This window comes from Sycon ciliatum, chromosome 3 (genome assembly GCF_964019385.1).
Source record: "Sycon ciliatum chromosome 3, ocSycCili1.1, whole genome shotgun sequence".
In the NCBI taxonomy this organism is placed as follows: domain Eukaryota; kingdom Metazoa; phylum Porifera; class Calcarea; order Leucosolenida; family Sycettidae; genus Sycon; species Sycon ciliatum.
Window position 1 is genome coordinate 5,559,895 of NC_088645.1, and position 12,337 is coordinate 5,572,231.

Genomic DNA, 12,337 nt, shown 5'->3' on the forward strand with positions numbered 1-12,337 from the left:
TCAACAGCTTGCAAGGCTGAAGAATTGACCGCCACTATTCAGCCTGGTCTACACCACACAGCTATGAAGTGGCTTTTTCTGGCCAGTGAATCCCTACTTTTTGGTCTTTTTCATATTTTTTCCGCACACACACATCACACCACATACTCCGGCATACACTGGTTGTTGGTAACCACCCAGGAGAATGAAAGAAAAGTCAGGAGGATTCTGAGAAAGAGAATAAAGACGTGTATGACCATAATCGTCAGGAATCGAACACGCAACCTATCGATTGGAAATCGCTGCAAATACCACTGCACCATATGGGACACACACACACACACACACACACACACACACTCACATACACACACGCACATGCACACACACACACACACACAAACACATACACACACACACACACACGCACTCATACACACCCTCACAACGGATCATACACATGTAAACACACACATGTAATCAACACATGAAGCACAGTTGCCATATAGTTCCGACTAGGCCATTCGTGCCATTACTTTTCAAGTTGAATACAATTAAAACGTTATGGACACGGTTGGGATACGGTGATGGAAGAACTCTCGGAAAAGATGAAAAATCTGCGACTCCGCACGATGAACGCTCAGGACACCCACCAGATACAGAAACTCCGTGAGGAGAGAAACCAAGTCTCGCACCAACTGCGACGTAGAGCCAAGGAATGTGCATCTGCAGACCTAGACAGAAAAGTATCAGAGATCGAACAGCTGAAGGATGATGCCCGAATGTTCAGAGCTGTACAACAGCTACACAAGAACAGAACCAAGCAGGCCGTTATGGCTGACCAAGATGGCAGGCTAATAGTCCAACCTGAGGAAATGGCTGAAAAGATAGCTGAGCACTTCCACGCTGCTCTTTCAAATAGCGACCAAGAGAGACTGAGCATGGCTGACTATAACATGGGCAAAATGGAAAAGCCAATCGCGACGATCGAAGTGAGGAGAGCAGCAGCACGGCTAAAGAACAACAAGTCACCTGGGCCAGACAAACTCCCAGCAGAACTATTCAAATATGCGCCTGACAGCCTTTTCACATATCTTGCCGATTTGTACACCATGTGCGTTGAGACAGAACAACACCTGACACTTGGCAGTGGAGAGTTAATCCCGCTGCAGAAGCCAGGAAAACCAAGAGGCCCGGGAAGTAGTCTGAGACCCATTGTTCTGCTCAATGCCCTGCGCAAGGTACTTTCTTTAGTGGTTCTAGCACGAATAACCCCCCGAGTTCAAGCTTATGTATCGCAAATGCAGAGTGGGTTCAGACCGAATAGAAGCACTACAGATGTAGTATGGGCTCATCGATGGATCGCTGCACGCTGCCAGCACCTGCAGTCCAGTATAAGTATTCTGGGTATCGATATGTCTCGCGCCTTTGACACTATTAGTCGCCGGAAACTCGTCAATGTGTTGCGGTCATTCCTGGAGCCAGATGAGGTGCGCCTGGTCCAGCTCCTGGTTTCAGATACAACACTATCAGCACGCATCAAAAATACCCAAAGCCGACCATTTGCAACAACATCTGGCACCCCACAAGGTGACTCGCTGTCACCCGTGTTATTCATCATCTACCTCGAGACTGCACTGCGCCATGTTTTCTCCTGTATTCCACCTCGACCTAATCTAGACATCACCCTCAACCTGCCGCCGTCCCTAGGTTATGCCGATGATGTGGACTTCGTCAGCACCAGTTCTGAGTACCTGGACTCGATCCTTCCTATTGTTGGCGACTGCCTCGCGGACTGGGACCTGAAAGTTCACCAAGCCAAAACAGAACGCACTACTATCCAGAGGAAGAAGGACCGAGTGGAGGAAGAGTGGAGGCGCACACGCAAGCTTGGATCCCTTATTGGAGACAAAGAGGATGTCGCACGCCGAATCCAGATTGCTTCGGGCACATTCAACAAGATGTGGCCATTGTGGTCACGCGGACATCTGGTCTCCGAAAAGCTACGGGTGAGGCTCTACGAAGCCTTCATCAAGCCTCTGCTGATGTACAACGCAGGCACATGGGGCCTCTCAGACTCTCAGCTGTGTACTCTTGACTCGACATATCGGAGACACCTGAGAGTTGTTGTGGGTATCCGCTACCCACAGATAATCAGCAACGATGACCTCCACCGCAGAACAGAGACACAGCCCCTAACTGTCCTGGTTAAAGCTGCTCGGATGCGACTACTCGGTCACATCTGCAGACTGGACAAGGAGTCCCCAGCACAAATGGCCATGACATCATACTTCCGGCAAACAAAGGACGAGAAAAAATTCCGTGGCCGGCCGCCTTCCACACTCCCAACAATACTGAGAACAGACCTCGCAACAAAGGGAATGAAGCTGCAGACGGATAAAGATCTCTCACACATCAGGGACCTGGCAGAGGACAGAGCAGTATGGCGGCAGCTTTTCCGCACCTGAGCCTGCAGAGGAATGCCCGGATTTGGCCAAACGGAACATGACATGATGTATGGTGAATTCAATGGACAATCTGATATATTTCTTCAATATCCTTTGCCTCCTGTTTCTTTTTTCCTGCCTTCGACCCCGCTGCTCTGTGACCCTTCCCTCGCTTTCTCTTGTCCTTACTATCTTTTGACTTGTTGAGCGGCCTGAGCGAATGCTAGGGGTGGATGTGTAGTATGTCGATTTGTTGATTTATGTAGTAACACACCCTGATGCAAACGCGGAGAGGCAAATAATAATAATAATAATACAATTAACAAGGTAGCAAGTACCGTAATGTCGCGTATAAAAGGATGAGCTGTATAGAAGCATGACTCGAATAGAAGCCGATTTTTCGAAGCGCGCCGTGACAGAGAAGCACGATTTGAATAGAAGCCGTGCTTCTATTCGAGACGAAAAAGTTGCAACTAGAAACACCATACAACTGCAGGCCGCGTACAGCAGACTGCAGAGTACACGTGCAAGTACTGCACATGTACAGTACAAGTCATGTGTGACAGTGCAGTGCAGTGCACTAGTGCGCGCGCACTGCACTGTCGCAGTCTGTCGATTCGTGTAACACACTGCACTGCACTACTAGTGTAGACTGAAGTTGATGGGGCCCAGTCAACTACAGTCTACACTACATGTAGAGTAGAACCCGGGATAAGGGTCACACCGGATTAGGCATCGGAGCCGGGGGGGGGGGGGGGGGGGAGGGGCACTTGGCACGTGCATTGTGCGGGTGATCCTTATACTGGGATTTAATTTCCCGCCCAAGGGGGGTCCCCCGTCGGTTTCCAAGGAAGCAGTAATTTTTTCGCTCCAACCTTATTTTCCGGGGTCCATCTACTCACAAAAAGTCGTTTTGCACACCTTTTTCCCCATCCCAGTACAACTGAGTCCAGCTATGTCCGCGCAGAGTTAGGTGGATCCCTAATCTGGGTTCTACTCTAGTAATAGTACACTGCACTGTCCCCGGGGAAAATCGCGGAAAAAAACCGCAAAAAATCGGCAAAACGCGGAATAATAATAATAATTATTATGGCATAATTTGCGGTGAATTTGCGGTAATATGCGGTGAATATTATTGATATCATCTCGCGGCGGCAAGTTTGCAATTGATATGAGGCAATTTTCAGTGAGTATGTAGTGAAATCAATCGTTACAATTTTTTCACAATGATCACAGCTCACAGTCAAAGACCAAAAATTGCATAGTGGGAGCATAGTGATGGTGAGGCTTTTTGCCCTCAGCCGACCTGAGGTCTCGACGTCATGGGGACATAAAACGCACCAAAAAAAGAAGAAAAATGAAAGGAGTGGCACTCGTGTAAGCACTCGTCATATTTGAGTACAAAGCCGCCACGATGCGACGTTGCTGACCGAACAGTGCACTGTGTACGTGTAGTGCAACAAAAAAGTTCAAAAAACACGGGAAAATTGCGGAAAACGCGGTCTTTTAAAAATCGCAAAAAAGCGGAAAAACGCGGCCGCGGAATCGCGATTTTCCCCGGGGACAGACTGCAAAGCACTGTGCATCTTTCCAACAAACCTGGCCACATGCCAGAGCAGTAGACTATCCGCACTGCAGACCTACAGTGTACCGTGATGGAAGACTTCTTGGTGGTCGCGGTCATGATCGTGAGTGCAACACTGCATAGGGCACGCAACACTTCATGCAACGTTGTAGAATGAAACCGCTGTGCAGTTGTTGTTGCAATACCGATTCTCCGTACGGTCACAGTCATGGCTAGCCAGGGAGAATATAATTGCTTCGACACTAGCAGTCGATCCTCATTCTTCCTCCGAGGATTCACTGACAACAGCTGCAAAGATGCCGACACCGACGACAGGAAAGAGAAAAAAACTACAGCCTTACTTTCAAGTCCGCGAAGGAAACGTCCTGCAGTGCTGCTAGTCGCCTCCACAACGTGAATGGGAGCATGGTTCGTCGCTGGAAACAGAAGGAGGCCAGTCTAAAGGGAATAGAAAATCCACAACCTGTCGTGGTCGTGCACGGGCACGCCTACAGACCATTCACAAAAAGATGGGCCCTGGCTCTGGCGAGCTCCCGTATTAGGCGATTTTTCAAGATCTTATCGTACACAGTGCAGTGCTGTGAAATTTGAAATTTGAAAAAGGGTCCAAAACGGGTACCTGAACTGGGGTTCGAACCGTACAATGCACTGTTGCAGGCAGGGTCAAACGGCCTGGATTTTGATGGGTTTTCCCAATTCACTGCTCTTGGGGCAAAACCTGGCCGAAATCCTATTCTTGCTATGGCTTGCTTCTTGGAGAAATAGACTTCAGAAACATAATTGGAAGAGGATTCCATAGGGGATTGCAGAACAAAATTCTAAAAAAACTCAACGTTTGACCCATTTATGGCCAAAAGCTAGAAGTCCATCTTTTTCTGAATGGACTGTAGTCGGCGGTGGCAAAACGTTGCTTTTGTGGGACCTTGAAGATGAGCTTTTCGGATGGATCGTCGGGGATCGCCAGCAATGTCGACGAGTGACGCGGAAGTTGGTCCAGGCAATGGCTAAGCGGATTCACGACAAGCAAGAAGGACAGGAACCATTCAATGTAAGTGCTGGAAGGTGTAGGAATTTCATGGAGCATCTTCAACTAATGACAAGAGTGAAGACGCACCAGAGCCATGGAACTCCTGCTGACCTGATCCCCAAGTTGACGGACTTCCTTGTGTTTGTCAGGAAGCTGTTCGCCGACAACAACGATCTAAACCCTGCCAACATCTTTGCCATGGATGAGACTGCCGTTTGGTTTGATGTGACTAGCAAACGGGACGATCAACGAAATTGGCACCAAGACAATCAGCGTGGCCTCACAGGGCATGACGAGCAAAATATCACTGTGGCACTGACTGCATCTGCGTCTGGTGCAAAGCAGCTGCCCTTTGTGCTCTTCAAAGGCAAGGGCAAGACGGCAGAGGACAGGGAGCTGAAGGCCCAGCGGGACATCGTAGTAGCATTCTCTGACAATGGATGGTTTAACAAAGAGTTGACAATTGATTGGCGTCAGAGAGTGATGGGTTCCATGGCCTTGGGAAAGAGGCTTCTAGTGTGGGATTCTTATCGCTGCCATCTTACCGACTCCGTCACTGCAGAGAGGTGCCAAAAACGCATCCTGAGTGCTGTGATCCCTGGTGGATGCAACGAGCTTGTCCAAGCCCCGGATGTCAGCTGGAACAAGCCCTTCAAGAGCAGCATCCGGGAATTGTATGATGAATGGCTGGCAACAGGTGACAAAAGTTACACTGCTGCATGCAACATCCGTGCCACTACAATGTCGAAGCTGTGCGACATCATCGTGAAGTCATGGCGTTCCCTGTCACCAGGCCTCATCAAGAACTACTTCACCTGCTGCGGACAGGTTCCCGGCGCCACTGTTGACCAGGCGTCCTGCTTCAAGGAAGGTCGTTCCACTGCTGATGGCCGAGAACGTCTTGAAGAGCTTTTTTTTGCCGCCTGCACAGCTGCAGCCAGCCAATGTTGTGGAAGAGTTCGAAGATGAGCTTGACCAAGAGGCCAATGTTCTTGGTGAAGTGGCTGCTGATGACGGTGCTGCTGGTGGCACCTCCAGTGAAGACGACGACGACGACAATGAATTCGACTCTGCTGCAACCGCTGTATCAGCTGCGCCTGCCGACTCTCTCTTGACTGAAGAATCCGCTGCAACTGCTCATCTTGAAGTAGCTCATGTCACCATGGAGACTGCCGATAGCGATGATGATTTTGTTGCAGTACTGTAAGTGTAAATTTCCACCCTGGCTTTCCAAATCTTTGTTTTGGTTTGTTGCTGGAAGATTTCAGTCTTTGCACGAGCAAAATTGTTGTGAATTCCTAACCTTGCCATGTTCATTGCTTTTTAATACCGTCAACTTGATTTTGACTTGATTTTGACTTGATTTTGACTTGATTTTGATGTGTCAATTGCAAATCTGAACAGACTTTTGCATTTCAAATATCGCCCTGCAATGTTTTTGCATTTTGTATTTCGTTTTCGTGTATTCTCAGACACTTGGCATGTCTCAGTCATGAATTTCAATTCCGAGTGGCATATTATCGAGTGATGACCGGACTGACGTAATGTGACTTTGATGTTGACGTAGAAACATGTTTTGAAGAGAAGCATAACTTATATAGAAGCATGGTTTGAACCCCGGCTTATACGGCCGTAAGCACCTGCTTTTATACGCGACATTACGGTATGTCCTTATTACTGGCACTTTGGCGGTCAGAGCATTGACAAAATAGCACTTTAAAAGATAGCACTAGTGGCGCTAACTACAGTGGCGTGTCCAGGACTTGGCTGAGGGGGGGGGGGGGAGGGGGGGGGGGGGGAGGGGAGGGGAGAGGACATGGTGCACATGACTGTAACAATGTACGTCACACTGCTAGCTATCTAACCGATTACAAATTATTACATGACAGGTATTTCTTGCAGACGTACACTAGGCTACAGACTATAGTATCTCATGCTTAGTTACTACATAATTATTGTACAATCATCTGTCATGTTACTTGTACACTACATCAATCACCTCATTTAAGTTCATCTCAATATGGCATGAATCGATTTTTCTGCATTCCCGGTTCGGAAAGGAGCGTATGGAATGGGAGCCTCAGTTCCATATCTCGTCTGCTGGTGCATTGAGAAGCGCAGCAGCGCTTCCGCATGACGATGCAAGCCAAATCAAAACAACTCTAGCCAAAAAAACTAGCTCAGCATTCGTCATGCAAAAAGGGAAAGTCTCAAACTCAAAGTCAAAAGGTCGGGAAGTGAGAGTCAGAAGGTCCACTAGCCCCATCTCGAACCCAGACAATCTTTGTGCAAGTCATCTATTGAACTTGCAACGACTTGATCACTTCCACGGTTTCCTGTTGGAACAGGAATTACGCCGTCGCAAGAATGCTCTGCAAAAATCCATCCAGGCTCTGCAGGCCAGAGCTTGACGTCTTTTAGTCCATGGATGTAGCTGAGACTTCGCAGAAAAGTCTTCAAGTCAACCAATTCATGATTCAAATCCCGGGGGGATCATTCACAAAACACCGTTGTACAATGTTGCAGAAGGAGGCGCTTGAAGATCCCAAGCTGTTTTTTCAGTCCCGCTTGGGTAGTGCTGCATTCTGCACATCACTGCACGCCTTTCTCAAGACGCATCGAGCATGTCCTGGAATTTGAACAAAAGTGTAGACATCGTGCAGAGTGGATCGTTTCATCTGCAGTGCACCGCTACACACCAACGGTCAGTGCAGCTGCTTTTGGAAACTGCTTCCCACCGTGTAGAGTCTATCCCCCCCCTTGCATGCAGCAGTCTGGTGTTTATTTCAAACCAAGGTCGAACTTTTTTGGGGGAGGGGGAGGAGCGTGGGGAGAAGGGAGAGCGGCGTGCCCCCCCCCCCCCACCCCACCTAAACCCGCCACTACACCTCATATTTGGCAGCCAGAGTATTGACCGTGTAATAGTACTTTAGAAGACAGCGCTAGAGGTGTCAACTAAATAGTGAAACAATGAATATTACTAGTATCACACAACAATGGGGACCACAGTACTACAATGTCAAAATAGTGACACAATGAATATTACTAGTATCAAACAACAATGGGGACCACAGGACTACAATTTCAAAACAGTCAGAACTTTCGCACATGCTTCTATCGCACACACAGTTCAGGCTTCAGCTTTACAATGCAAACTGCCTCCAGAACAGCAGGGTGAGATTTGTTGAGCACACACGTGCTTGAGTGGTAAAGTGACAAGGAGTGCCATGTTTGCAATGAGTGCCATGTGTATATTTGAACTGGGTGTGCAAAAGAAGTATGTGCAAAAGTTGTCACTGTTTTCCCATTGTAGTACTCTGGTTCCTATTGTTGTTTGATACTAGTAAATTAATTGTTTTCTCTACGTGGTTTGGTGCTACTAGCGCTATCTCTTAAAGTGTTATTTGGTCAATGCTCTGACCGGTCAACATGTAGTTGGGGTCACAATTGCTATCTTTTAAAAGTGCTATTTTGTTAATGTTCTGACCGCGAAAGTGCTGGCTATAAGGACATGCTTGCTACCTTGTTTATCATCATTGTATTCGACTTGAAAAGTAATGTTACGAAAGGCCTAGTCCAAAGACTCGAAACTGTATGGCTTCTGGGATTTGTGTGGTGAATTGCTTTTCTCCAACCAAGAATCTATACACACACAAAGGCACATAAACTCACCCACATAAACACACAAACCTACACAAACACACACACACACACACACACAAACACACATGCACACACACACACACACACACACACACACACATACACACATTATGCCATGGAAATCCTCCTAGAACAATAGCCTAACCTGGATACGGTGATTGTTGTAATCCACAACCAGCAATCTGCCGTTGGACGAGATAATACCCATTGGTGTGTTGAACTGTCCTGGTCCACTTCCTGGAGTACCAAACTTGTTCAACTGCCTTCCTCCTTTCTCAAACACCTACATGTAGATCATGTAAATAGGCACAATCACACACCCACACACACCCCATACCCATACCCATACATACCCAGACACACGCATGCTGTCCCACGCGTGCACACACACACAGACACACACACACAGACACACACGTACACACAGACACACACACATATACACACAGATACACAAACACTTGCCTTTTTGACATTTTGGCCTTTTGAAGCTGGAGGTCATGATAGCGTTGCATACAGCAGAAGCCATAGCAACTTGTACTGGGATTGCACCATTCAATAGCTTGCAAGGCTAAAGATTTTAACTCCGCCATTCAGCCTGGTCTAAACCACACAAATATTTAAAGTGGCTTTTTCGGGCTGGTGAATCCTTACCTTTTGATCTTTTTTTCTCATTTCTTTCCCACACAAACATCCCACCGCATACTCCGGCATGCACTGGTTGTTAACACGCAGCAGAATGAAAGAAAAGTCAGGAGGAGTCTGAGAAAAAGAAGAAAGACGTGTGTGACCATAGTCTTCGTGAACCGAACCCGCCACATCTCGATCGGAAATCGACTGCACTTAGAACTGCACCATATGAGACACACACGCACGCACGCACACACACACACACATACACACATACACACACTACTACTATTGACAGCTGCCAGAAATGACCACGCCGCTCCCGAAGGGAGGTGCTGTCAGAGAGGTTAGGGGAGAGGAAGGCAGTGCTTCAAAGTGCTGGCGATCAGTCACTGTAGGGCGATTCAGGCGGGGCACACACACACACACACACACACACACACACACAAGTACACACACACACCCACACACACACACAAGCACACATACACATACATGCCAGTGGCGTAGGAATTAGGGGGGGGGCAAGGGGGGGGGGGGGCAAGGGTGGCGCCAGGTTACCCAAACCTTTTGGCGGATGTAGGGCCGAAACTCAGTGAACATTGCACGTGCAGCCGACGAGCATGCAGATCAATCAGTACGAGTCATGCAATCAGCTCGATCGTAGGCAGAGCTGACCCTGCAGTGGGTTCTGTTGTCATGTACAGTGCTGACCCGCAGAGAAATCCAACCTCATGAATAGAGTATCGCCGCGTTCGAGTGCACAGACCAGTATGTGTAGTTTTAGGGCAGTGTAGTGCACAGACCAGTATGTGTAGTGTTAGGGCAGTGTAGTGCACAGACCAGTATGTGTAGTGTTAGGGCAGTGTAGTGCACAGACCAGTATGTGTAGTGTTAGGGCAGTGTAGTGCACAGACCAGTATGTGTAGTGTTAGGGCAGTGTAGTGCACAGACCAGTATGTGTAGTGTTAGGGCAGTGTAGTGCACAGACCAGTATGTGTAGTTTTAGGGCAGTGTAGTGCACAGACCAGTATGTGTAGTGTTAGGGCAGTGTAGTGCACAGACCAGTATGTGTAGTGTTAGGGCAGTGTAGTGCACAGACCAGTATGTGTAGTGTTAGGGCAGTGTAGTGCACAGACCAGTATGTGTAGTTTTAGGGCAGTGTAGTGCACAGACCAGTATGTGTAGTGTTAGGGCAGTGTAGTGCACAGACCAGTATGTGTAGTGTTAGGGCAGTGTAGTGCACAGACCAGTATGTGTAGTGTTAGGGCAGTGTAGTGTACAGACCAGTATGTGTAGTGTTAGGGCAGTGTAGTGTACAGACCAGTATGTGTAGTGTTAGGGCAGTGTAGTGTACAGACCAGTATGTGTAGTGTTAGGGCAGTGTAGTGCACAGACCAGTATGTGTAGTGTTAGGGCAGTGTAGTGCACAAACCAGTATGTGTAGTGTTAGTGTAGTGCAGTGCACAGACCAGTATGTGTAGTGTTAGGGCAGTGTAGTGCACAGACCAGTATGTGTAGTGTTAGGGTAGTGTAGTGCACAGACCAGTATGTGTAGTGTTAGGGCAGTGTAGTGCACAGACCAGTATGTGTAGTGTTAGGGCAGTGTAGTGCACAGACCAGTATGTGTAGTGTTAGGGCAGTGTAGTGCACAGACCAGTATGTGTAGTGTTAGGGCAGTGTAGTGCACAGACCAGTATGTGTTGTGGTAGGGCAGTGTAGTGCACAGACCAGATGTGTAGTGGTAGGGCAGTGGAGTGCACAGACCAGTATGTGTAGTGTTAGGGCAGTGTCGTGCACAGACCAGTATGTGTAGTGTTAGGGCAGTGTAGTGCACAGACCAGTATGTGTAGTGTTAGGGCAGTGTAGTGCACAGACCAGTATGTGTTGTGGTAGGGCAGTGTAGTGCACAGACCAGTATGTGTAGTGGTAGGGCAGTGGAGTGCACAGACCAGTATGTGTAGTGTTAGGGCAGTGTCGTGCACAGACCAGTATGTGTAGTGTTAGGGCAGTGTAGGGCACAGACCAGTATGTGTAGTGTTAGGGCAGTGTAGTGCACAGACCAGTATGTGTAGTGTTAGGGCAGTGTAGTGTAGTGTAGTGCAGTGTAGTGTAGTGTAGTGTAGTGTAGTGTTGTGTAGTGTAGTGTAGTGTAGTGTAGTGTAGTGTAGTGTAGTGTAGTGTAGTGTAGTGTAGTGTAGTGTAGTGTAGTGTTAGGGGCAGTGTAGTGTAGTGCAGTGTAGTGTAGTGTAGTGTAGTGCAGTGTAGTGTAGTGCAGTGTAGTGTAGTGTAGTGTAGTGTAGTGTAGTGTAGTGTAGTGTAGTGTTAGGGGCAGTGTAGTGTAGTGCAGTGTAGTGTAGTGTAGTGTAGTGCAGTGCAGTGCAGTGCAGTGCAGTGCAGTGCAGTGCAGTGCAGTGCAGTGCAGTGCAGTGCAGTGCAGTGCAGTGCAGTGCAGTGCAGTGCAGTGCAGTGCAGTGCAGTGCAGTGCAGTGCAGTGCAGTGCAGTGCAGTGCAGTGCAGTGCAGTGCAGTGCAGTGCAGTGCAGTGCAGTGCAGTGCAGTGCAGTGCAGTGCAGTGCAGTGCAGTGCAGTGCAGTGCAGTGCAGTGCAGTGCAGTGCAGTGCAGTGCAGTGCAGTGCAGTGCAGTGCAGTGCAGTGCAGTGCAGTGCAGTGCAGTGCAGTGCAGTGCAGTGCAGTGCAGTGCAGTGCAGTGCAGTGCAGTGCAGTGCAGTGCAGTGCAGTGCAGTGCAGTGCAGTGCAGTGCAGTGCAGTGCAGTGCAGTGCAGTGCAGTGCAGTGCAGTGCAGTGCAGTGCAGTGCAGTGCAGTGCAGTGCAGTGCAGTGCAGTGCAGTGCAGTGCAGTGCAGTGCAGTGCAGTGCAGTGCAGTGCAGTGCAGTGCAGTGCAGTGCAGTGCAGTGCAGTGCAGTGTAGTGTAGTGTAGTGCAGTGTAGTGCAGTGTAGTGTAGTGTATGTGTAGTGCTAGGGCAGTGTAGTGCCCAGCAACGCT

The 12,337-nt window shown here is 48.5% G+C and overlaps 1 protein-coding gene across 1 annotated transcript in view; it reads right to left on the reverse strand.

Annotated features, from left to right (window-relative positions):
- Positions 1–12,337, reverse strand: part of LOC135811253 (tripartite motif-containing protein 2-like) — a 190,324-nt gene that overhangs the window by 49,379 nt on the left and 128,608 nt on the right. The window contains exon 7 of the mRNA XM_065324457.1: positions 8,847–8,984. Within this exon, the coding sequence (XP_065180529.1) occupies positions 8,847–8,984 (138 nt within the window). The remainder of the gene's footprint in view (positions 1–8,846; positions 8,985–12,337) is intronic.